Genomic DNA, 27,471 nt, shown 5'->3' on the forward strand with positions numbered 1-27,471 from the left:
GGCTTCCTCAGACTAGCAGCCCTGGGCAGTGTCTTCACAGGGGTGAGGGGGATCCGTGCAGAGGCCAGTTCCCCGGCGCTGCTTGCCAATGTCTCAACATAGCTTCAACGAGAGAGACTTCTCAAGGCTCCCGAGTTCAGTGAATCTAAAAGCAGATACTAGAGCTATTGGATCAGAGTGGGATTCAGGCCCCGCCAGAGGAAGTTGGGCCTGGATCGAATCCTTTCCCTTTTCTGCACTTCCTTCATCTCCACAAACAACCTCCTTAGCTCAGGGGAGTTGTAGCAAATTGTTTCTGGATGGCAGTGTGCTTCCCCTGGGCCCACTCCTGCCTGGCCAAACCAGGAGCTAAAAGAGTGGGGCAGGCAGCAGGGGAACGTCCCCGGCCTCACCGTGTTTCCCTGCATGTCCTTGCTGAGACAGCGTGGTCCTAGAAAGTGTGTGGCTCCCAGGACCACTTGCCCTTCCTGGAAAGACGTGAGAAGAACATCACGTCTTAGCATTCGGGAGGAACTCTCTGCTTTACCGATCGTTGATCTTGTCTCTGTGCTTTGCTCAAGATCCCAACATGTGCTGTGGCCTTCCCCCATGTCCTTGCCGTCCACCTCTAAACAGGGGCCCAGCCAAAGGCTATGGCTTCCTTCAACAGCCTAGTCCTGAGGGGCTGCGGCTCGGACTTGGCCATGAGAGGACTTGGACTGGAAGGTCTCTGAGCAGGAAGGCCAGGGATGCTCAAGGAATTTGCCATTTAAACTCATTGAACAACCAAGTGAGGAGGCGCCAGGCCAAGGGGTGAGCTAAGGGAAGCCCTGTTAGGAAATCGGCCAAAGGAGAGTGAAGGCAGAAAAAGTGAACTATCAGATGGAGAGAGCCCTGGGGGAGCAAAGTGCGGGGTCCCTAGGCCCCGCTGGTGACCTCAGCCCCACCCACCACCGCAGCAGTGGACATTCCATGTTCTGCCTGAACTTGGGGTCAAAGGGCAGCTGAGGGAGGGAGGTATGAAGTGGGGTCACTGTCAGAGTGGAACCTGGATAACTTGTCATGTGAGTGTGGCCCGCTGCTTGTCCAGGCCACACTCACATGACCTCAAAGAAGCAGCAGCCTGAGTGATCGGCCATTCCAGCTTCTCAGTGGGGCTGGGGCGATAAGGCCATTTGCCCAGAACTAGGGGTCTTATCTGCTGTGACATGACTGACTGCAGCTGGCCCGAAAAACTGGAGCCATGGTGTGTGCTTGAAGGCTTTGGGTTTGTTTGGGAGGAAAATGAGTCTGCGTCCTCGGGAGCGTTGCGTGACCCCTCCCCAGACACTCATCCACATTCGCCTCACATTTACTGAGGACCTGTGATTCACAAAGCAGCCCCTGGTCAAGGAGCTGGTGGGAAGATCAAGCAGGGAGAAGGCTGTTCCTCCGACCAAGGTGTCAGGCTGAGCGCCCTCTTCAAGCTCACTGGCCACTCACTCCTTTAAAACCAGGTGGAGACTTTCGCTTTAGGAGGGATCCGATCCTTTTTGTAAGAGCTCACCTGATTCAGCCAGCCAGACCCAGGATGGTCTCCCTTTTTGTTAGCTCTGAATCCACTGATAGTAACCTAATTGTGGGAGGATGTCCCACTGTACTCGCAAGAGCCCATCACATCAGTGAGCAAGACTTCTGGGGCCTTCTTAGAATCCTGCCTGCCTCAACTCTTACCAGTTCTCCTTTCAGTCTCTCCCACTTCCAAGTTATACTTCACTGGCAACCAAATATTTTTCCTGAAATTCACCTTGTGTCATATGCGATCCCAACTAAAGGATGTGCCGCAGTCGGCTACTTCCCTGACTGATGAGTCAAAGACTTCTAGGGTAGGGGAATTCTGCACTCACAGAGCATAAAACTATTTTTAAAATTCCTATTTATAGTTCCTGAAAATTTTAGTTACCTTGAGTCCAAGGACCTTTGACAATGACTAAGGACCTAAGAAGGAATATAGTTGCTGGTGGGGTGCCCGAGGGACTGCGGAAACTGAGTCAGGCAGCTGCCTTTTCCAATGGCCACTGAGCATGGACCTTGGGCAACCTTTGCTCCCAGCTCCTGTTGGTCACCTCATCTTAGAGGAAACACCAAGTATGCAAAATTCTGCTCTTTATCCAAATCTTCATTAGTTAGTTGCAAAAGACCATATTTTATGGCACAGAAAGGTTGCCTTGAGAGTTACCACAATGTGCCAAAGGGACCCAGAATGAAACTCAAGGGTGGTTCCTTCATTCCAACCGCACTTTGGCCTAGCACTTTTTCCCGATTTTCAAAGTTATCTACTGTTTGGTAAAAAATCGGAGCAATATGAAAAAAAAAAAAAAAAAAGTCCAGAATACAGACTTAAAGTAATTCAGTTGCTTTGGAATTTGTTATGTTCATAGAATAGTGCCATAAAAATAATTCATTGATAATGTAAAGATAAAAAATATATTGAAGAATCAAATTTCAAATTAGAATATACAACTAGCATTCTCTTATATATATGCACAATATGCCTCTATGTGAGTGTTTGTGTACATACAGGAAAAAGTGTCTAAAAAGTAAAAAGTGAAGAACAAATGCTAAAATCATATAATTTTCTTTTTATCTATTTTCTTGTTTTTTTTAAAGAGTTTTTATTATTTTATCCACTCAGGATATCACTCCTTTCTTTTGGGGGACTGGTCTTTCTCCAATTCTTATTAAAATAGCCTTGGAATAGGACCTCATCCTGGCCACAGGATTGGCTAAGGATGGACATGTGACCAGCCAGGCCCGTCAGAGTCCTCACTGGGAGCTGGCACAGAGGGCTCTCTCCTAACTTCTTAAGGTCTGACTATAAGTTTAGAGAGGCCCACCATGGGCCCGGATCCTTGGGCCAAGGGAAGAGTTTTTCTACATAGAGAAGAGATATGCTTTACTTCTGGGTGGAGCAGGAGTCTACAGCAGTTGTGTTCAAGGAAAGAATCAGGGTTTGCCTAACCACAAAGCTGATGTTGGAGCTGTGGGGCCTTCTGAAGATTGACTCCAGGAGGAACAGCTATAAAACTGAGAGGAGAGAGGCTGGGACAGAAGTGGATCACTTGGTCATGCAAGTTGTCCCCATTAAGTTGGAAGTACACAGAGAACTTGACCCTTAGAGAATGAAAGTCAATTCCAGCTGAAGAGGAGATGGGACCCTTTGCGACTGTGAACAGTATATAAATGTGCTCCGACCTGATGTCACTCTTTGCATTTTATCCCCCACTGGCTGTTGTCGGAGAGAGAAAAGGATGAAGGCAAATTTCCTTCAGGAGAGAAAAGGTAACTGTCAGTACGTACTTGAACACCTGCTATCAAGACCCAATGGCTCAGATCTGCCCTAAGTTGCCACAGGGCTCCTTCACTCTGTTCCCAGGACAGAAGTTTAATTGAGGACTCTTCCTTCCCTGCCCCCATCTTTCCATAGTTAGAGTATTTCTTACAATTTTTCTAATAACCAGAAAATGTTAGATCACTTATCTTTTTTCAAGACACATTAAAAAAAAATTTAAGCACCTGAGACATGGCAGATATTGTATCAAACTCCATGAATGTTTGTGACAGATGCCCTTCAATTCTAATTTCTAAATAAAGCTTCAGAATGGTGCGTGGTGCTGTGGGGAGATAGAAGGCTGCTAAAGGCCTGAGACCATGAGGGCACTGGAAAAGGCTTCTCTGAGCCAGCCATGCTCAGCTGAGACCTAAGTGAGGAATGTTTGACTCCAGCCTTCAGCCCTGTGGGGACAGATGCCAGGGGTCACCTAATAGGCCTTTTGCTGTGTGCTGTGCCACTCCTCTGCAATGGAACCATAGAATCTAAGGTGTGTCCAGATTGGTTTGCAGGTATTTACACCTTTATGGTGCCGATCTGAAGGTCTGTGGTGTCCCTGAGGTTTCACAGGGTGGACACAAATGTCACCATCAGGTATCTGTCCAGTGGGGAGCACTGTGCACTGTCTGTGATCCCCCCAACTCTCTGGCAAAGGTAGGCACTAAGAACAGTGTTCCAGAGATGAGGGGCTGAGAAAGAGGTAGAGTCCCTCCCAAGGTGGCCCATGTGGTGGTGAAATCAGGACCCTCCTGACTTTCGGGAGCAGGAAGAATGTGACACCTGGCATCTGTTAGCAGAGGAAAGCAAGAAAGCAACTTTGGATACCGAAAAACTCGGCCTCTAGGTTGTTTCTGAAGGGGATGTTTTGTCTGCACTGTCAAATGAGTGATTTGGGACCAGGGGGCCCATCTGCTCTCCACACGACTTCCTCTGGATACAACAACTCGGAAAAGACGTGGGTGAAGGGTGCCAGTGCCTCTGGAGATAGGAAGAGAGAGACTGGCTCCCACAAGGGCAAGAGGAGAGAAGTGATTTAAATCTGAGCTGGAACTTGACATTCTTTCTCACCATTCAAGTATTTAGAGACATAAGTGTAAGAGGCCCACTTGGGACTGCACTCATTTTAACATTATTTCCACTTGGCAGCATAATATTGAAATGCTTTTCTTGTCTCCATCATCAAGAGATTAATCATCCAGGGATCAAAATTAAATTTAATCCCAAATTTAATCCTAATTTACTCCCAAATCAGTTCAAGACATCTCTTGGTACCTCAAACTTCCTAGAGCTTGGAGACTAAATATTTAAGAATCAGTTTTACTCTTGTTCACTCTAGGGAAAGATGAATGGAGTCAATTAACAGGCCCTTCAAAATGAATTCTTCTGTTGCTAACATTTTAGTGTGATGCTGAATACTGCACATTTAAAAAAATTTCTATTTGTTTTTTCTTTTCTTAATAATCACATCATACTTCTTTTTGGCCTTCTCAATGTTCTTGGGGTTGACGGTGTTATACATTTTGGCTCAAAAATCCACCACCTGGAAAACAAGTTATACACTGAGAACTCCCCAAAGAACAGAGCACATGTGTGAGTTTTTCTGGCATTTAAACACTACCACGTGTTTCACAATTAATTTATAACTTGCCTGCCATTTCTGCAGGTTAAACTCAGGCTCATTCATGTTTTAGTTGTTGGTCTTGGTAAGGCTGAGCTGCAAATGAAGAAGGGCTTCATTTCTCCCTTTATGAACTTCCATCTAAGATCATTTTATATTTTAAAATTACCGAGGTTTTGCTAAATCAATTACTGTGTTTCCAAACTCAGTGAGTTGAAGTGAAATTGTGACCTCTTCCCAGAATCTCCACAATTGTTTAGGCTATCTTTGGAGAAAAAAGTTAAAAATCATACTTTTAAGGGCCTGTATGTATGATATATTGGCTAATGCTGAGTTACCAGTATTTGGTTATTGTTATGCTCACTTCTCTGGTAAATAGAATACTGACTAAATGGTAACAGATGGAAGCTCATACCAATACCAAAGCAGTGGCTTTCAATATTAAAAAATACAGCTGTAACCCTACATAATTACTTCAAAACCACTGTTAATTCTTATGGGACATAACACAAAAAATATAACAAAGCAAACATCACTTTTCCTAAGTACTTAAAACATGAGGAAACAAACAAAAAACCCAAACCAATAATACCCAAATCTGTCAGGGTAAGATGTAAGAAAATATATTTATTTTTTTCCATGACAATACTATGATAAAATTGTTAAATACATGCATGTTTTAAAAACAGACATAAGTAACATCAGCCAAGCGTACTAGTTTTGTATTTATGGTGTCTTAGTAATAGTTCATTTATATTCTAAGTTCTTACTATAATCATGTTTTCCAAAAGATATGGAAACTAAATTCTGAAATTATATGATGATACAAAATGTCCAAATTTCCCATTCTATCAGAACATAATATCCACATTTCCACAAGGCAAGGAATACTTCAGCTGTCATCTCTGTTAAGTGGAATTGTTTTATTTCATACTAAAGAATTCCCATTCCGAGTGAATCATTCAGATATACTCTGATCTATAGTTTACTTCCTGTATACGTACATTTAAATGTTTCCTTATATGATTACACATGATTTTAGGTACAGCACATCACAATTAATCATTTGTGTTTTTTAAAAAAATGTCCTAATGGTAACATTTAAGAAATTAAAAAGGGAACAGTTTTGGAGATGCAGTCTCTATCTTCCTTCAGCTACATTTACACACACCTGACCAAACAGAAGTTAGTAAACAGTTACTAGTATTTATAAAAAACTAAAAATATGTAACATAACACCACCTTTAAAAAAAAACACTCAGTCTACAAACCTTATAAAAGATAACTTGTATCTGTTCACAGTATGTGTATTTTGTAAACAGTAATTCACTATAATGCAGTTTTGAAAGTAAAAAATTTCCTAGTGTTGTAAAGTAACTTCCTAGTGAAATAAGGATGTTGACTTATGGCCAGTTGATGGAAGAAGAAATGGTAAAACAAACATTCTTACAAGGTACATGGAGTATTTTTAAATGACTTATTTTTACCTTTGAGCAAGCATTTAAGGTAGTACTGTCTCCAAATTAGGATGTCTATCTTTCTATACAGGACAATCTTTTCCAAGCAATTATGAATTGAAATGTATTTAAGAAAAAGTTATGCTCCTTTTGAAGAAAACAACAGGATATAACAAATTCCAGGAAACCACAAAATACCTACCCTCGGCAACAATGAACTTAAAAGGATTTCTTTTTGTGTGTCTTCAACTATTTAAAATGTAATTAATATTTTTCCTAAGTATTATGTTGGAAGAAAAAAATAAGTTGAAGGAACCATTGCTTATGATACGTTTAAAAATATGTGAGAAAGTAACTGGATCAAACTTGAGGAAGACATTTGAAAAAAATCTTAAGAAAACCATTATTCAGTACTCTTTTCTATGATCAACTGCAAAAATACTAATACAAATAATGTTAAACCTAACAGCTAACTTGTTTGTGATTTAAGGAAAACTGTATTTCCACCTAGAAAGTTGCGTTCTTCTAAAATGCACCACTGGAATGCTCTGGAAAAAAAAGTTCAGAAGTTGAAAGATATCTATTTAAACGGGAAGAACTCTAAATAAAAGGACATTTTAAATGTATAAAGAAACACAGCAAACTTAAGTAAGCCATTCCATAAGATATACAAAGTACTTTAGACTTAAGTGTAGCATTAAAAAAAAAATCTGTTTTTAGTTTTTGTTTATTTTTAAGTTTGACTCGCTATTGTGAAAACCATCTTAGGAGACACATGTAAATGGAATAAAAATAATTTCCTTATCAATTAGACATTTGTTTTCTCATTAACATCTTTTGGTTTTTAAGGTATTCAAGTCCAGAAAGTCACAAGTAATATAGGTTATTACTGCTTTGTATCAGATTAATGTTCCAGCAGTTGCCAGTCTACTTACAAAAAAGGGCTTTTCGATTTACTGTTTCCATGGTTTTCAGCTAGATACTTACGCATAAAAACATTCATAGGGTTTCCTCATAAAACATTTTTTTAAATTATACAAATGTAGCAGAGAATTTGTCTCGCTTAGGTAAATTCTGTTCATAATTTGGACACTTATAATTCAAAATATTAACATTCCCAATTCAGGGAGAAACAAATACTACTCATACGTAAGAGAATCCTGTCATGAACTGATACCATAATTATAAGCATGTGGATATATTCTAGACCAAATCACATACCTTGAAACTACCATATACAATACCCCCTGAAAATGTAAGCCAATTAATTGAATAATGTTCTTTATCACCTATACTGGCATTAAAAATAATTAGCATGAACACAATCATGTAATGGTTAAGACAAAAGAACTTACTGGAAAGAAATAAAAATCTAACCACCCTGGCAAAACAGGAGGCTTGAATATTATTAACAGGGCTGACATATAATCCATGAAGATATAAATAAACCAAATTCAAACCACCAAGAGATTGCCAATGAATTTAAGCGATGCCTAGAAGACAAGTATCCTGAAAGTTTGGCCACAAGTCATTTTCCACCATAAAAAAATTTTCTGCAAGATACAAAAGATCAGATATGTGTGATACTATAAAACTTTATTTTTGCAGAAAATCTTAGTTTAAAAGAAATGTTTTGAAGAAATTTTTATCAAGAAAATGAGTTTTTATATTAATCATCTAAGCTCTCATGTACAGTGTTGTCTGGCCAGGACACGTGCTGAGTTGGTACAAACATGTCCCAAACTCTGTACCCTTTAAATAAAAGCAAACCTTGAAGAGCTAAAATTATTAATAAGCTATCTAGTGACATGTATGCATGAGTCTTTTAAAGTTTTCAAAGTATGCTCATGCTTTTACAGTAGATTAAATCTTTGAGCCAACAGTTTAAGATTCACACAGCTAGATTCTGATATACACCACTACAGCAGAAGTCTGTTGAATTTGCAACACTCAGGGATGGGGCTCAGTCAACAAAAAGTGAGTCACTGAATTTTTGCTGTGTGCCTATTCTTGGTGGCTAATGATTCTTCCCATGTTTTACACCTGAGAGGCCCAATTTTAAAAACTGAGATTAAAAAGGTATGTTATAAAAAGCATACAAATTTTAACAGAGTCCAAAACAGGAAAACAGCAAAAATTATCTTAGTGTAAACAAACAAAAAGGTTTTATCAGAATATGTGCCTGAGCAGTAGAAAACTTTTGAGATAACACTTTTTGAATAATGACAAGTTAAAGGGTACTTTAATTTCAAAACACCCATAAAACTGATTCCCAATTCTCTTTGGAAGAAAACAAGTCTCTAGTTTCCTTCGCTAAATTCCACTTAATTATTCACTTACAGAAAGAACTGTAGCTTTAAATACGGACAGTGTGAAGGCGATTAAGAAATTGCAGGACTGATTTCCGATAAGAATACAACTTGCATGAAGTTTTGAGAATGTGACTTTTTGCCACAGTTTCCGAGGGCAACAGGACTACATGTTCTAAATGCAATCCTTCAGATCCATGAGCCGTGAAAGTAATGCTGGTGTGGAAAATGAGGCTGAGACTTCCTCCCTTAAACTTTTCAATGAATGGCTGCTTCTGTTTCCAGCTGCAGGAACAAAGCATCTCTATCACACAGCCCAGAAACACACAACTCAACTATGCAGACATTCAGGGGCCCCGACCCCAGGTCCAGGGCTGTACAGGTGCAGCAAGCTGATGACTTAGACAGCACACGTGAACTGCTCCATGCAATATATCACTCAAATAGTCTATCCATGTCAAAGGCCTAGTTTAGTATCCAAGAATATTTTTACATTAAATATTATTTCAAATGGCCACTCATGAAAGAAACAAGAATTATAATGACCCCTAGAATCTCCACCTCTCACAAGGGATGCTTGAAGTTGGCTTATAAGACAGCTGACAATGTGTCCTATATGCAGTTCTAGTCCACAGATGTAATGGAACATGATTTTAGTTTAGATATTTAGAATTTTCTAACAGATGAGGGGGCTTTTGCTAGGACAGAGGGCCTTCCTGCTACCTTTTTCCCAGTTAGGAAGAGCTGGAAGAACCACATGTAGCCTTCCCCTAACTAGGTCTTAATCTGCTCCCCCAATGGAGAAGTAACTAATCTGACTGGACAGAGTATGACCACTATTAGAGCAAATTGCACACACACGCATGGTCCCAGAACTGACTGTATAGTTTTAATACATATGTGTGTGCAGATTTACCAGTGTCTCTAACACTGGATAGGTGACAGTAGGTGTCTTCTTCCCAAACCCCGCCCCAGTGCTGAGGCTCCTCCCACACCAGAGTTGTGGCAAGAATGGGCAGTAACAAAGTGCCAAGCTCAGAGTAAGCAACAGGCAGCCTGCCTAGGCTGTGAGCACGTTTCTCTGCTTCTCTTTACCCGTGGATCCCAGGGTATGGAACTCCAGAGGCGGGGAGAGGCGAACAGCACTCTGAACCTTCTTCATACAGTGAAGTTCTGGACTCAAGAGCCTTAATGATATCTGCCATCTGCCACACAAGTGCGGCGAGACAGGTCAGAAAGGGTGCAGATGAAAGGCACACCTCTTCAGGACAGATCCCATCTCTCCTGACCTTTTTGTGTTCTCAGGTTAGTGTGGTTGAGACCGACAAGCCTTCACCTTAGCCAATCCTTGTCTTGTCCTACGAGATGGAACACATGACTTGGCAAGTTTCAATAGGGACACAGTACGAGTTGAGCAGGGTGATGACAAGCTCTGAAGGGGCTTGGAAGAGGCAGGAGTTACAGGAAGGAGCTAAAGAGGATACAAAGGAAGACGAGGAAACTCTTTAGGGATGGCTCTGGTTTGGTATATTTTTCATTATTAAAAATTTATATAAGCTATTATATAGTTTTAATACACTAGGCATGTGCATAATTACATTTCATTCCACATATCAAGAAGCTCAGAATTTAGTTTAAATCTAGCAGTTAAAAGAAGGATTCATAAACTGAGTACCTAAATAGATTTTGTCCCTTGTCACCCTGTGTTCTTTCTCTACAACATGGTTTTAAAAAAGATACAGTAAGAGCTAAAACTAATAATGATTGCTCCATTATTTGGGTATACATTGCAGAACTTCAGATGATACAAAACAAGCCTATCTTAACTAAATCCGATGTTTCAAATCTTCAAGTACTTCCGCATTAACTATCAAATGACAAAATACATAGACAACCCGAGGGCAGGGAAAACACACAACGGGCTTTTTCGTTTTGCACTTTGCTTTGCTAGAAACACACTCACTCCAGAACATCCCTGATGAGGAACCAGGATGGGCAGAGCACACCTGAGCTCAAGATGTGCCTCTGCAAGGTTCTCCAAGCAACCGCTGCACCTGTGCTGTAGGTACGCGCACTGATTCAAATGGACTTTATGACTTCCACATGACGTAGCTCTTAACTGTTCCTGAAAGAAGCATTCTCATTTTAGTTTTAAACTTAACCACTTCAGGACTAGATCTGATAGTCTGGACTGATAACTGCTTATGAGCAGGGGGGAGAGATCTGACAGATGAGGGGGAGGAAACCTGCTGGGAAGCGCCAAAGAACACCACTGCCTGATGACTGGGCTCAAGGGCATGGTCTTTTCAGGGGGAACCAAAGCCAATCAGAGCTACGTGGCCAGTAATGCCGCTAGATATTGCTTAGTAGTCATCTCACATAGGAAATCATTGGAATTATATGCTTATGAATAATATTTAGTTTACTCATATAAAGCTGACACTGTATCACAAAATAAAATGGATTTAAAAAAAACCCACTTGGATCTATAGGCCTAGAAATTTAAGTTTCAAATATTAGGGTAACCAACTGCAGTAACGGAAGCTAGCATAAAAGCTAAACAAACAATGGAAAGGTTTGAAAAACCTACCAAAGCAAGAAAACATGATTCTGATTCAGGCTGGTCAGTGTGTCACACTTGTTTTCCAAGTTTGTACCCCTGAGACAACTGTTTGATAACCATTATACAGTAGGCACAGAAATCAGCACTCTTTATCAAACAGAACACTAAATAGCTGTTGCTACATTAAAAATTATATTAACTTTTGTAAATGCTGTGGATAGAGGAGAATCATCTTAAAAGTTTAAAATCCTGTGCTTGGTTGTCCTCTAAAATGGAGTAAATGTCAGGCAAATAAACATTATGTGACTATGACATTTTTCTCCCATGCCTGCAAATCCCCCTTGTAATTCCACAAGCATACATACAAGAAAACCATTAACAACAGAAAACAGGTGCTGTGGGATTTGTTCTGCGTACAGCATTTGCCTCTTGAAGGGGAAATTCTTTAGCTCAAACACCAATAGCTCTGAATCTTGAGTTGTGGGTTGAGGATTCCGAGTCACGTACTTTGGCTTTTGGACGGCATCAAAAGCTCATGCACACTCCTAGTACAACCTGCACGTGGTGAAGTTCACTTGGCTCCAATGCTTCACAGGTCCCTCTAAGAATGCCCAGCGCTGCTGAGGCAACGCAGGCAGTAAGAGCTTATTGAGATGGCAGACTGAAGTGACAGGGTGACACTGTTAATCATTTGGTTTGTTCTGAAAAAAGTTTGTAAAGGACCACCCCCCTCCATTAGATTTAGGAGAGTCTTCATCTTTAGGGGGAATCAAAAATTGTCGGGAGTTGATGGAGCATGGACTTCCAAAAGAGACGATTTCACTGTTACTGTCTGTGGATTGAGGGGAGTCTGGGGAGACTAAGTTCCATGTGTTTACATTTGCCTGAGGCCGATAGCCTGCAGTTTTATCCACCCCATCTCCTGCAGCTGTGGCCTCTGCAGCAGAGTTAATGGGGAGGCGCATTTGGGGCTTATAGCCTGCGCCCACCACAGGGTCAGTGTCTTGTTCCTCCTCTGGTTTGGCCTGAGGCTGGTACATGGACTGAACGTCAATGTAAACGACTTGTGCGGTCCCTCCAGCTTCGTCCACTGCCGGGTTTGGCAGCTCCTCCTCGATGATGGGAGGACAGTAGGACACGACCACATGGTTTTCAGGTTCCACATCAGAGCTATCATCAGGACGCTCGGCTACTGGAGAAATGATTTCTGTATCTTCTATTTTAGGAACTGTTGATCGAGTCTCCAGAACCTCAACATTATTTGGAGTACAAGGATTCATTTCCAATGTTTTAAGAGCACTGCTTCCCTAGAAATAAATTTTCAAACACTGATTAAGAACAGCTCTAAAATAAATATTAAAAAAATTCTCTCTCTCTTAAAAAAAAAAAAAGAACAGCTCTAAATGCTACTGTAATGCTTCTCCTACAAAAAGGGCATATTTATTTTTTCACATCTGCTTATAAACATTGCCTCTGATACTCTGTAGTGCGCAAACAGAGCAAAGCCACTGTTTTGTCCACGTTAGTATTTCCCATTGCTATTAATAGTAGTGGAAAAAAAGGGCACAGTATAAACAGTCCAAGACTAATAATTTTAGAAACACACGTTTAAAAATGCTATTTTCTCCATACTTTTTACATCTGCAGGTTACAAACTTTTCACAAAAGATGAAAGAAAGCAAATATTTCAAAGACAAATTTAAGAAAATAAAAGATTACCTCACAGACACTCTTTTGAAATTGCAATGCTTTACAATTTTCCGGGTTTGGGATATCAGGGTAGAAGGTTTCTTTAATCCTTTAAATAAAGAATAATTAAATATATTTAATAACTAAAAAGTATGAATCATATAACAAATAAGTCATAAGGCTTATTTATTTTTTGTGATGCTGGAAAATGAACCCAGGGCTTTGTATACACTAGGCAAGAGCTCTACTACTGAGCTTCATCTCCAGCTCTGTATTTTATTTTTGATACAGGGTCACACTAAGTTGCTGAGGCCAGCCTCAAACTTGTGATCCTCTTGCATTAGTCCTCCAAGTAGCTGGGATTACAAGCATGTGCTGCCACACCTGGCTTGGCTTATTTTGGCATTTCATATCAATATTTTAATGAAAACCTGAGATAAAAACATGTGATCATTCACTACAGTTTTCTATACCAGGTTCCAAATTGAAAAGTATAAATAATAATTTTATTCCTAGAACTATAGTATCTTATCATGAAAATGAAAAGCAAATTTTAAAATGGTGACTGTGCCATTATATCCAAAGTAAAATACAGACATTGTCCGTACAACCATTATTTTCAGATTGCAAACTGGCTTAAGCAGGATCGATCACTTGGGGAACAGGTCTGCATAGGCAGGTCTCTCCTGCTCACCACAGGACTATGCAGGCACAACTATGGTGCTGCATTACTGCTTTACCATGGTGCTTAACAACAGGAGCAGGCAGGTAAAACCATGTGTCCCAAGTATGTCAACTGTCATGCCATGAAAGAGAAAGCCTATTAGTTGTGGGTAAAAACTGAATGCAAAAAAAGAAAAGAGAAACAGATTTGCTCAGTGTCATATTAGATTTTTAGAGTTAAAGCAATTAACAAGAACTTTATTGAAATTCCTGCAAGAAAAAGAACTGTTAATGTGAGTCTGAAATGTTCTAACTTCTAACCATCCTTCTTACTTTGTCTCTTTTTTATTTTTTAGTATTACAATAACTATTTTTAAAATGTGATTTTTGGTAACAAGAATATGGCTATCAAAATTGGGCTACAGTTCTATAACTATAATTATTTTGATTTAGAAGCCAGAATTGCTAGAATACATTCTCTTCTTCGTCAGAACTGATAATTGTTTCAGAAAGTGAGGACTTTTCTCTGCACAAATGCAGCTTACAGCCATCTGCCCCACACCCAGGACAGCTCCTGCCAGTTAACCAAGTATGTGCCACTATCCCCTCTGAGCCTCTGCCCACCTCACCCCACCTCATCTCAGCCCTTGTCTCTGTCAGTTCACTCACAATTTCAGGATTCGTAGATGCCATTCTCTTTGTCTGGAATGTTCTTTTAACCTCCCAGACCCTCCTGGGAGCAGTCTCCCTGTAGCTCCCTGTTTCTCCCCTTCCCCGTACCCACCCACACTTTGCAAGCACATGGTCACTGGACACTCGTGGCTCACTGACCCTTTTCCTCATTACGGGAGAGCTCTGTAAGGACCAGGTCTGTTTTGCTCATCACTATCTCCCCCTTCACATGGAAGGGGAGCCATGCCTGGTGCACAAAGGAGTGAGGGACCACGACAACCAGATTTTCTAAATAGGTCACCAGGACAAGTGAGACCTTAATCATTAAATCACATTTTATCCTGAAGATGCCTGTTGTAATACTTATGTCTGATATATATTTGTGTACATATATGTATATATTTGTGTGTACATATATATGTACATATATATTTTTATTTATTTTAGCACAATTGCCAGTACCTTAAATAATAAGTAAGAATAGGGGAAAATTTATACTTTTACTCTATTAACTTTAAAACTTTTAAATCAAATGTCATGTTCTTGCCTATTAATTAAAGTCCACATTAAATCTGACTAAACAAAATATATACTACTACTAACTCATACAACTATAAAGATGTACTTATTTTGTAATACAAAACTAAATAATCAAGCCCCTAAAAACAAAATAGAGTAAAAGCAGGTGCCATTACCATTCTCGTTTCCGATAGCAAAGGATGCTTGTTACTACACCAACAAGGACAGCCACTGCCACGGGGATGAGGATGGCAATGATCAAGCCCACAGCTGAAAGAGAACGTTGCAAACAATGAAAATCACTATTTTAGTATCAAGTGTACAATAAACTTGATTAGAAGATACTTATGTTAGAATTATTTGAAAAGAAAAAAAAACTTAATGGCTCCAGGGACACTGAAAAACTATTAAAAATATGACCTTTAAATCTTCCAAGTATTATTATAATTTTTAATTCTTTGGAACAGACCTTCTCAATCTTGACACTACTAAGATGGGGGCCAGGTATTTCTGTGGTTGGAGGGGGATGTGCTGAGAACTGTCCTGTGTACTGCAGGAAATTTTATCACGCCCCTCCCACCACAAGTCTCCAATCAGAAACCTCACAGACACTACTAAGCGCCTCCTCCAGGGCAAAGTCTCCCCCTGCTGAGAAACACTGCTTTGGTGAACCACAACCTCCTCACAGCTCTTCACTTAAGAGCTGAACATGAACTCCAAACCTCTTCTCAGAGGTAGAGCCTAAGCCTATGGTATATGATGTACAAACATTTTTAAAGCATATTATTTCACTTAGATATATTAAAAATTACAGACAGTTAAATTTAAACAGGTTGACGTATACAAATTCAATATGAACTCTCACTTTTAGACTTTGGATGTATCTCTGATTCATTAATTTCTTAGGTACCCATTTGGAAATAGCTTCAAATAACTGACAGGAATAAATGAGAGGTCATCCCATAACCTTTTATCCTAGTATAAAAATTCAATAAAATGTAAAATTATTTTTTAAAAAGGAGAGAAAGGGATTTTTTCAGATTAAAAATTGCTAGGAACACTATGAGCTGAAGGATGGAAGACATTTCAAGGTCAGTATTTGACTTACAATTTTCCTTTGTCACCACAAACATGCTCTTCTCTGGGCCCATGCCACCATCTGTATAGGCTCGCAACACCAGATGATAACTTGTTTTACCCTGAAGATCAGCAATTCTCAGTGTCTTCTGGGATATGTCAGTAATATTCTTAACCTTTATGTCGGAACGACCTGTTTTTAAAATGAAGAACATCCTAACTCATCTCTACACAATCTTTAATCCATGATTATACATGCCAGTCACACCAGTCACTCTTTAAGTGAATCTGTCTGCTGGCTACCCCCAGGATCAGGAGCCAGCTTGAGCCACATTCAAATTCCACCTCTGCCAGTCAGGACTGTGTTCAAACTACTCTGAATTTGAGGGTCTTTGACTCTGAAAACAGAACATCACGACTTGCTCACAGGACTGGGTAAAGTTTCACACACACCCTTTAGAACAATGGCTGGTGTACGTCTGGCAATCAATACAAGTCACTTCCTGTCCATTACTAAGACTATGAAAACCACACAACCCAAACCCACCGGGGCTGATGCTGCCTGTGAGTCAGAGGCAGAGGCTGGACAGGGCAGGAGTGCAAATCAATACAGACGACTTCAAACCACTTTGAAAAAAGATCCATGTTATGGGAATTTTAAAATAAGAGACTAGGAGGAAGTCTTTGTATTATTTCAAAAGAAGTGTGAATAACTGTTTAAACTTACTCTATTTTTAAAAATAGCATCCAAAATAATGCAAGATGATAGTTTAAAAAATTAAATAGTAAATGGCTAACAACAAAATGTGGCAGTTCCCTACTGACCCCCTCCCTCACCACCTATAACCATTTCAAAATGTTTGGGTTTCTTTTACCTTCATATTTTAAAATAACCTTAGATTGCTAGCTTTTAAATTTTAGATAATATCACATCCAAAAAGACAGATGAAGATTTAGCTCTTTTCAACTACTGCTATCTCCCCAACCATATCATTCATAAAGAAACTTTGCAACATTTGGTGAATTCAATGTTGACATTATTATGATCTCATGAATATGTGTTACTGCTAAAAATAAAAAAGGGTTTGGTACAAAGTTCCATTTCTGTTTTCTTACTTTCTTACTGCCTTTCTCCCCTCAATTTGTTTAATTTTCTACGTACCAATTCCTAATTCTTCCCACATATGCCAATGAATACTCAATACAATTTTCTACGTGGTCTAACAAAATTCCAGTTTCACATCTCTCCTGCCACCTCCCTGCCTCCTGCTCTAGACTGGAAGACTTCTGGGCTTCCCTGTCCTTCTCTCCTCTGCAGCTTCCTGGGACTCCCCACTCTTCCCAATGCAATACACTCTTTTAACAGTTTCCTGAGTGAGGTAGCATGGGGGAAGTACACACTTGCAGCATTTCACGTCTAGAAATGTCCCCAATCTACTGCCATATTGGTGGGAAGACTGGCAGAGTAGAGAACTATGATTGCAAATGATTTTCACTCAATATTTTGAGGACACCACTGTGGAATCTCATAGTATCTGTATGTGGGAACTCTGGAGCCTTAGCCCTGGGTCCCTTATAAGGAACCCAATTTTCTCTGATTGTTTCTAGAACTGCATTAGGCACCTGAGGTTCACTACAATATACCTTGGCATACATCTATTCCTAGCTATCTTTCTGTGTACTTGTTATACCCTTTTACTTTTGTATAAGCACAGTCCTGCAGTTATGGGACACTTCCTTCAATCAACTTTCCATTCATCTCAGATTTTTCCTATTTGCTTCCAACACCTGGTCCTGCAGGGTCAAGTGCATTACTTCTCCATGATAGTGGCCCACTAATTTAAATTTAGATTTAGCATCCTCTGCTCATCTAAGTCATCTGCCTGTGCCCACCCCCAACATTTCTGAATCCTCCTTTTGGCTGTTGTCTCGCCATCTGCATTCTCTTTTTCCTTCTGGCTCTGTGACTTCTGTTCTTTTATACTCTAACTCAAGTGACAACCCACCATGTCTACCTGGAAACCCAGATGCTAGGGTTTCAACTTGTTCAAGTATAAAATTTCTAAGCATTTGAGGAAAATTATATTCATCTCTGGATATTTGTAGAATCTCCTATTTAGGGTTTCCTTGTCCATGGGCCACCCTGAAGGGTCAGGAATCGCAGGAGTCAGCAACCTGGGAGGGCGCACATTACCGCAGCAGCTCTCGGAAATGACTCCGACAATGGCCAGTCAGCATCCTGGGGCAGCACTGCTGTTCTCTACTTGTCAGACAGGCTTTAAATAATTAAAAAGGTTTCCTTCTGAGGAGAGGTCCTAATGGAAGTAAAAGCTCTCAGACTCAGAAGATGATCCTCTTGTGCTGTGCATCGGTAGATAAGAAACGGCTGCCTCCCGACAGAAACACGGCTCAGGAGAAAGCCAGCAATCTGTACAGACATTTCAGTACTTACATATTTGAGAACTCTTGCTGGACACTTGCCAACTGACCAGGACTGATGGTATTTTTTAAAATTGAAAGGCTACTCACAACTCCACTCAAACCAATTTTAAGTTTCCTAGCACATTATGGCTGGGCTAAGGATGAGGCTGACCATGCTGATGGCTCCCTGTCAGATTACAGTGGGACTCTGAAGCCTCTGGATTCCTGGATTTTTCTCTTAAGTAAGTTTCATAAGATGCTATGTTATGGATCATGCAAGGCTAATAAACTCTCTGTCCTTATGGGACTTTCAACAGACATCAGAGTAAATGACCTAAATGATTTCTAAAAGGCCACACATGCCACTTTTACATATTAAAGTCTTGACACTCTCATAGCCATAAAATGACTTCATTTTCATTTCCCTATTTTTTCAGACAGTTTTGATAAACCAAAGTAGCTCTCTTTTCCCATTTCTTTTCTTTCCTTCGTGGGTAATGGCAACTTTTGATAAACACTACAGTCACACTAGGGATTTACTTACCTGATTCCACACTGCCCCTCTTAGACGTGTCTCTTTCTCCTTTTTCAAAGTAAAATAAATACCCTCTTAAAAAGCCTCTAAGCTCTTCCACAGGAATATCTTCCCATTTTACTAATATGGAATCTGCAGATGTATCTTCAACAGTAAAATTGGGTGCAACAATTGGAGCTGTAAAAACAAAAACGGAGTCAGTTGCTGAAGGAAAGTTTGCTAATATGGAGTAAGACTGTAATAGTTCATGAGATTTCTGGCCTCAAAACCAGCTAAACTTGGAATTAGAACTGTGTTTTCTATTTAACCATAAACCTCCAGTTACAGTAACACAAAATTTATCTGCTAGGTTTATAGGAACTAAGGTAGAACTTACAATGCAACTTCTGCACAAAACACATACCTAGGGAAACAATTTGTACAAAATCTTTAAGTGAATACTCAAATATAATTAAATTTTATTTTCCTTCTTCATTGATAGTCCTGAAATAAGTTAACAGTTAACAGTTTTTAAACTTGTATAAATGGAAATAAAATATTTTTGACATCCAAGCTAACATTTAATTTTCTTAATGACAATAATAAAATTGTGAAATATAAACATTAAAAAACAAGTAACCAAATAAATAATTTTGAATTTACCATAAGAATTATTTTTCCTTTCTTGAATACCTTAATTCAATCTGTTTTTGGAATTCAATCTCATCTGAGTTGTAATTTTTCATGTTACCTGAACTTTAAAAAAATCCTTACCCACTTAACTTACCCAATTCTTCTATGTATCCAGTTATAGAACGTAATAATTGATATCCTTGATTTCTGCACCCATACAGGAAAAAATTGTATCTTACACCAGGTCGAAACTGATCTATAGGATGAACAGATTAGTGAAGTGTCATAAATACACACATACAATTACCAGGATTATCTATTTTAGATATAGAACATAGAACCTAAAACTCATTCCAGGATCATGTCAGTAACCCACTCCAGGTGCACATCCTTCCATAAATCCCTCCTTTCCCTACATGATGTTATTTCTGGGTTGAAGAAGACCAGTGCTCCAAGAAGCAGAATCTATGAGCTTCATTCTACCTTGAAGCTTTGGTGTTAAACGGAACCAGGCCTGTTCCTCTTTGCAACACTGTAGTTAAGTGTCCCCAAGTAAGTTAACTCCACACACATACAAGGGAGGTATCTTAATTTCAACCCTAAAATCACATTTAAAATGCTGCCTGGATCCCAATGCAATGTGCATAATGTGAGCAGCATGAAAATGCACAAAACAAGGTCCCTGGTGGGAGAAGGTGGCAGTGGTGGGAAGACACAGAACAGGGTAACCATAATAAAGTGTGTTGCTCTGTACTGTAGATACTATGCTGTGTGACCTTAAGTGAGGGACCAAATGAGCCTAGGATCAGAAAAAGCCACTGAAGTGATGTTTGAACAGAGCCTTGAGGAGCAATTAGGGCTCATTAGGGAAGATAATGCTTGGGGAGAAATGGTAGAGTAAGAATTGCATTCAATGTTTGGGACACAATTATTCTAACATACTTAATAAATTAATTCTTTAATTATGTGCTCACAGAACACCAGTGGTCTATAGATTCAAAAGTGAGATGATCAACCTCTAAAATCATACAGCCTGACAGGGAGAACACTGAAGCCACAGAATGCACTCCCAGGAGAAAAGTGACCTGCACACCACTTGCTCTCATGTGCACTGCCAACATTCGAGGGAGAGCCAGGGGAGGGGATGGCCAGTGAGCCTCACTAGTGACAAGCTGCCTGCTCCATATCCCCAGGGGAAAGTACTACACGGCTCACCAGCCACTCAGGCGTGAACATGAGGAAGGGACTCCAGTTCCAAAGGACAAGGCAGGTTAAGCCTGTGGTCACCAATATTTACTGAGTGGGGGTTAAACTGTCCCCCTGATGTCCTATGGAGGCTGGACAGGGGGACCAACCTCCAAAGACACTGTCTGCTATTTGGGTTGTTTTCAATTTTTCATAATTACAAATACTGTTGTAGAGAACATTGTTAGATACAAATGAGTTGTTCTCTAATTATTTCTTAGAATAAATTCCAAGACAAGTAATTACCAGATCACAGAGTTAGAATCCTTTCACATCCATCCATACTGCTACAAACCACATTCCAGAAGAGCTAAACCAGTTCCCATCTTCCCACTGGTAAAAGGAAAATGCTGGCCATACTGGCCCTGGTCTCTTGTATTGCTTCTGAAAAATATTTTTAAGAACTTTGAGAGACACTAATTCATCTTACCAGATTCTATTATGGTCTCGGTGCTATTTGAAGGAATCTTTTTCCAGTCCATAAGGCAGGGATCTGACCGAGATGAGTTACACCATTTAATAACATAGTCGCAAGTCATATTGGGGTCATGATGCCAGGTGAGGAGAATCTTCTTTCCTATTCCAACAGCCTGCTCTACTTTGAGATCATCTTCAACAAAGAATGATATTTTACTGGCATTAAAAACAATATTGTAAAGCTTACTTCATGACAATAAACTTCAGCGTACACAAGATTACAAAACAGTGCTCACACTAGATAAATGTTAAGCATAAAGATTAGAAGTGCTGCTTCATTCTATTTATTTAACATTTACAGCACTTACCTGTACACAAAGATTAGCATTGCAGCTGGAAAAGGTTAAAAAGCACCAATGATTAAGCAGGGATGCACTGGGGCTGGAAGATCCAGAGTCAGGAGAAGGGGGCTGAGGGAATGCGATGGGGATGAGCACCGGAGGGGAAGTGGCATGGCCACTCAAGATGAGGAAGAGAAGCAGGAGGCTGGTGAAGGACACCAGGGGGCAGTTTAACCCCCATTCTAATTAACCTCTCTGAATGCAATGTGAGCCCCAGAGAGCAGCCTCAGCACAGTATGCAGAATGGACACATCAGGAAAAGAATGGGTGGCAAGGCCCCTCGTCCTCCTTTCCAGGAAGCTTTGATCCCAGAGCTGAGCTGAGGGGACTCTGGCTGACCAGGGGCAGGGTGGGGAGGAGGAATGTGCTGGTGTGGTGAAGATTGGAAAGGGACAGTGGCTGAGCCAGCCTCCACAGCGACCCCTGGAAGACTGAGGCATGCATGGCAGAGGCGGGGACCCAAGGGATAGCACTAGGGGCCCTGTGGGTGCCCTGGTTTAGACTTCTGCCAAATCTGTGCCTAGATGAGGGGTGGGGCCTGAGGCCAGTGGGACAGGGGGGGTGCAGGGCAATGAAATCAAAGGGAGAGGGAAGTTTCCCACAGTAACAGGAGAAAAAAAGTAATTTCTCAATTGATTTAAGGATTTAGTGGTTCATTGGAAAAAGAGGTGGAGTGGTAATTTGAAACCGTGATTCAAAAAACTGTCCAGGTAGAAGCTAAGGAGGAGTACAGTAATCATTGGTAATCTGTAAAATTTAAAGGAAGACACTTATAATTTTTAAATTTCACTACAATTGTTGTTGTTTTTTTTCCTTTCCCCAAAGCCTGTATTAAAGATCTAATTTAGACTTTAGGAAGACTTTCTTATCAACAAAATTACCAATTAAAACAAATATTCTTCTTCTGCCTGATAGTTTGTAAAACAGCCTGGCTGACAGAATAGGCTCCTGTCATCTTGGAGAGAGATTTGAAAACAGTACTTGAATAAAAAGTTAAAATTATTTCTTAATGAGAGTACTATTCATAACCATAATTCTTAACATTATGTGATAAAGTGGAAACAGTAATAATTTTATAAGTGTACAATGCTTCAAGTCAATACTAATGACTGCTCTCAGTGAATATTAGACATTAATCTGCTTGTTCCTCCATACATGATATATGTCAGTACATAGAAGCAAGTAACATAGACATTTTTTACTTTATTTTCCTGCTCTTATACTCCAAGTTTTCTTAAGTACTTACCATTTGGGATTTCCATACTAGCGATTTTAGAAGGTGGAGATGAACCAACTGAATTTTTTGCCACCACACTGATGATGTAGTCATTTTTATCAAGTTGTATTTCTGCTTTGTGTTGAGGATCAGGGATCTCAGAAAGGGATTGTGTTTCTTCATTTGATGAACATGATACATTATAGGAAAGTATTTTTCCATTAGCTTCATTAATGGGTAAAGGCTAAGAAAACAGAAAAATAAATTGGTAGTAAATACTTGCAAAAAGCAGCTGCAATGAGGCAAGGTCGTCAAGTTTGAAGTGGATGATGTGATCACATAACAGAGTCACATTAGAAAAGACAAAGTGGTCACGACCATAAAACAGGTTTCCAGTCCACTAAGAGCTGGCTATATCAGCAAAAGTGATACTGAAGCAAAAGCCATCCATCCCTATTCTAAGTATTACAAGCACCCAGAAATTTAAAAATTGAGTAAATACAAAACTATATTTATCTTCACAATTTCAGAAGGAAAATTTTAAAGTGTCAGAGGCACTGCTCTATACAAAACATTAAAAATTGTGGTATTATGCACTATTTTCTCATTTTAAAGTAGTACATGTTCACTACAGAAAATTGGAAAATATATAAAAAATGCAAAGAAAAAAATCTCCTACATTCCCACCTTTTGGATACTCTTGTATTTTAATCTCTCTTTTAAGGTATTTTTCTAGGTGTAGAGTTTTATTTATTGTTATTTTTTTAATTAATGACCCCAGCATGACTTGTGATGATGTTATTAAATGGTGTAACTTATCTTAATTTCAATTCTGCCATATGAACTGAAAAGAAGTTCCCTTAAATATGATTCTAATCATACTACACAATTTTATACTTTTTTCACTTTTCTTTTCTATATTAATAATTACATACATTTTAATGGCTTTATATTTCATGTACCATTTTCACCAGAATATCTGAATATGTCTTAAACAAATGGAATTTAAGTTGTTCCCACTTTTTCACAATACTAAAATAACATTTTATTGAATGTCTTTGTAGCATATTTTTTTCATTTTTTTCCTTTTTCATATTTTATTAATTCTTCAACATGGATTCCCAAAAGTTGATTTAAAAAAGAAATGAACTTCACACTTCACTTCAATTGTTCAAACTGCTTCTGAAACAACTGCACAAATTTATATGGCACTGTTTGGGGTCCACTGCTCATAAAACAAAAATGTAACCCACACTTGGGACTCTATGGTTTACGGCTATAAGTTTCTGACTAAAACAAAGGAGAAATTCTTAGGTTCTTCACAGACCTCATAAAATGAGAGTCAAGAGAGCTCAGAACCGAGACAGAGGATCCTCAATACAAGGATCCTGGTGAATTAGGAGTGAATGAGGAGCCGGGAGTCTTAGTAGCCAGGTTAGATCTCAGCAATGCTGCCATCTTAGCCAATCTTGGAAGTCTTGGCCCCTGGACAGCCAAGTATCATATGCAAGTTACACATGGGAGCACAATAAAGCTATTTAAATTAGATATTTACCTTCCAATAGATTATTAGGTTTTTTCCATCAGAACTCCATTCTCTCCAAGTATCTGGTCCCTTTGAAGGAACTAGGAAGAAGATTTAAAATTTAGTGTTTGAAGAGGCCTTGTGTACATCAGTGGATAATATAATTGAGGTGGTGGTGCTTGCATTTCTTTGTAGGATATTTGGAAATTTCAATATAATGTGAGGCAGTTCAGTAGCATCTACTTAGAAAAAGAAACAGAAGACCTAAATTCTCAACTTCTATAAAACACAAGGCCTCGGAGGTTCAAATCACCCTTAAGGTTGTCTGTGAGTGGTCCCTGGGTGCCTCTCTCACATCTTCCCATCTCCCCCAAATCATAAGCAGTCACAAGCCTCTTCATTAACTTACTGGCTTCTGTGGTCAAATGTTTTTTCTCATTGCTCCATTTGCTCCATTTCCAGAAAGTTTCAGCAGAACAACGAATCCGAAAGGTATATATAGTGTATGGATTTAATTTGTCCACAGCAACCAGATAACTTGAATTTTCTACTCCTTTGATTGTGACATTCCGCTTTTTGAAAACAAATAAACAGGTACATGTATATGCCACGTGTGTATGAATGCATCTATGTACTCATATACACAGATTTTTTTGTAAGAAACCTCCTACATTTATAACCTATATTGACTCAAAAAGGCCATAACAGTTTGCAATTATAATACCAAATAGGGTTAATCTACTATAGCATTTTAATTCTCATGAAATGTCAAGTCAATAAAATTATGCTACATTGTAGCAATAAAATATTGTGGTGTCTTTTAAATCTGAATACTGGATCTAAGTTATAATGGTTAATTAAGTTGTGTAGCAGATGCAAGTTGTGATAATGAGTCAACGACTAGTGACCATGCAATCACTAGTCTGAGATGATCTTGAGGATTAAATAATATCATTCAGAAGGTATTTGAAAGCTTCCTGGAAGCAGACATTGACTTTTATGCATCTCTGTTTCTGTGTCACTTAGGACCTCTATTATGGCACTAGTCATCCTATAAATAGTCCTGCAACAACTTATTTAAACTAAACCAGTAAAATTTAAATGAAGTAGTTCTAAACAAATTTTGGAATCTGCATGCCTCAAGAAAGCCTCTGTACTTATTACAAGGAAGATTTTCAGAATACATTTTGTCGTTTTGACAGAATTTCTAGAAACCAGTGAATTTAAGTATAACATTAGTCATTTTAAATTTAACCCAAATTACAAGATAGAAAAGTCAATCTAAATACTTAACATGTACTGAAAAATCATGTTTTGACTTATAATTACCAATTATGATTTGGTCCCATTGTTTTACTTTTCAATTAAAAAAATCACTTTTATTCTTTGGTGCCAATTAGTTCATTAACCGACACTAAAGTCTACAACAAAAACTAATGATTCACTCACAAACTCGTTGAGCACCAGATACATGGCAGGTGCTATACACTAGACCTGGGAGCATTCTGAGCAGAAAAGCTAAACTTACCATTCTATAATACCCAGCATTATAATTGCTTTTGTGAACTAAATAGAGTATTAATATTATACTGATATGTAATGTCTTTCTTGGTTCTTAGAAAATAACTGTAATAGATAATCTGAGTGCTTACACATATGAATTTACTTACTTTTCTTTAAATACTAAGTGTTTTACCCAGAATAACCAAAAGGGATGTTTGGAGACAAATCTTACTTACCAAGTCTTGTGCTGAATTAGCTTTATTAATTTCAATTTCACATAACAGATTAATCTTTGCAAAGTTGCCTGGTAAATGCCAAAAAAGTGTAACAGCTGTTGAATTAATATCCTTCACTTTGAATGAAGTAGGAGTATGGGGAGAAACTGTAAATAGAAATTTTAATACTCTCTTAAACATTTGTTTAAAGATGTACTACTATCTCCAAATATGCAAAGAACCAAAGAAAACAAAAATCCAGGAGGTATCATTAGTGCTGAAGAACAATATTCTACGCGGCATTCTGTGGGATCCACAAACTTACTTACTTTCTTTTTTGAAGAAGAAAAAAAAATGTTAGCTTTTAAAAAGTGGATTTTTTTGTTTGTTTGTTTTTTCTTTTTTCTCAAAAGATGTCTGACTTGAGTTAGCCCACATACCATCTAAATAGTTTAAGAGATCAAAGCCCAGTATGGGGACAGGGATAAGTTTAAAAGAAAATAGAATAAAAGTGAAAACAATCATGCAAAATCAAATCCAAATAATATGTTCCATACAATTTACAACAAAATAAACTCCTGAGGTCCAGTAACTTATTACCATTTCTAGAATGCACACACTTGGAAAGGAGAAATGGTAGTGTTTACATCAGCCTGATTGTGCATACTATTTTCCTATTTTTAAAAATTTGTTCTTTTTATACATACATGACAGTAAAGCATATTCTGACATATTGCACATACACAGAGTATAACTTATTCTAATCAGGATCCCATTCTTGCAGTTGTACATGATGAGGAGTTTCACTGGTCATATATTCATACATGTACACTGGAAAGTTATGTCTGATTCATTCTACTGTCTCTCCTGTTCTTTTCCCTTCCCTTCATTCCCCTCAGTCTAATCTAATGAACTTCTCTTCTTCTTTCCCTTCCCACCTTACATGTGTCAGTATCCACCTATCAGAAGACATTCGGCCTTTGGTTTTTGGGGATTGGCATATTTCACTTAGCATGGTAGTCTCTAGTTCCATCCATTTACTGACAAATGCCATCATTTCATTCTTCTTTAAGGCTGAGAGATATTCCATTGTGTATATACACCACATTTTCTTTATCTATTCATCTGTTGAATAGCACCTAGGCTATTGTGAATTGAGCTGCTATAAACACTGATGTGGCAGTTTCACTCTGGTATGCTGATTTTAAAACCTTTGGGTATAAACCGAGAAGTGTGCTAACTGGGTCAAAGAGTGGTTCCATTCAAAGTTTCCTGAGGAATCTCCATACTGCTTTCCAGAGTGGTTGCACCAATTTGTATTCCCACCAACAATGTATGAGTGAAACTTTGTTCCCCACTTCCTCACCAACATTTATTGTTACTTGTGTTTTTGATAATTGCCATTCTGACTGGAGTGAGATGGAATCTTGGTATAGTTTAACTTTGCATTTATCTAATTGTTACA

At 38.9% G+C, this 27,471-nt stretch overlaps 1 protein-coding gene across 3 annotated transcripts in view; it reads right to left on the reverse strand.

The window, feature by feature from the left end:
- Positions 1-5,574: 5,574 nt before the first annotated feature.
- Positions 5,575-27,471, reverse strand: part of Lifr (LIF receptor subunit alpha) — a 71,687-nt gene continuing 49,790 nt past the window's right edge. For all 3 annotated transcript variants that reach the window (XM_078017724.1, XM_078017726.1, XM_078017733.1), the window contains 11 exons: positions 26,028-26,173; positions 24,698-24,860; positions 24,319-24,389; positions 22,794-23,007; positions 21,160-21,339; positions 19,639-19,740; positions 18,882-19,049; positions 15,948-16,109; positions 15,016-15,109; positions 13,016-13,094; positions 5,575-12,603 (listed from right to left, as the gene is read on the reverse strand). In XM_078017724.1, coding sequence (XP_077873850.1) covers positions 11,980-12,603; positions 13,016-13,094; positions 15,016-15,109; positions 15,948-16,109; positions 18,882-19,049; positions 19,639-19,740; positions 21,160-21,339; positions 22,794-23,007; positions 24,319-24,389; positions 24,698-24,860; positions 26,028-26,173 — 2,003 coding nt within the window. In that variant the 3' untranslated portion in view covers positions 5,575-11,979. The remainder of the gene's footprint in view (positions 12,604-13,015; positions 13,095-15,015; positions 15,110-15,947; positions 16,110-18,881; positions 19,050-19,638; positions 19,741-21,159; positions 21,340-22,793; positions 23,008-24,318; positions 24,390-24,697; positions 24,861-26,027; positions 26,174-27,471) is intronic.

Source organism: Ictidomys tridecemlineatus, chromosome 1, assembly GCF_052094955.1.
Source record: "Ictidomys tridecemlineatus isolate mIctTri1 chromosome 1, mIctTri1.hap1, whole genome shotgun sequence".
NCBI lineage: Eukaryota > Metazoa > Chordata > Mammalia > Rodentia > Sciuridae > Ictidomys > Ictidomys tridecemlineatus.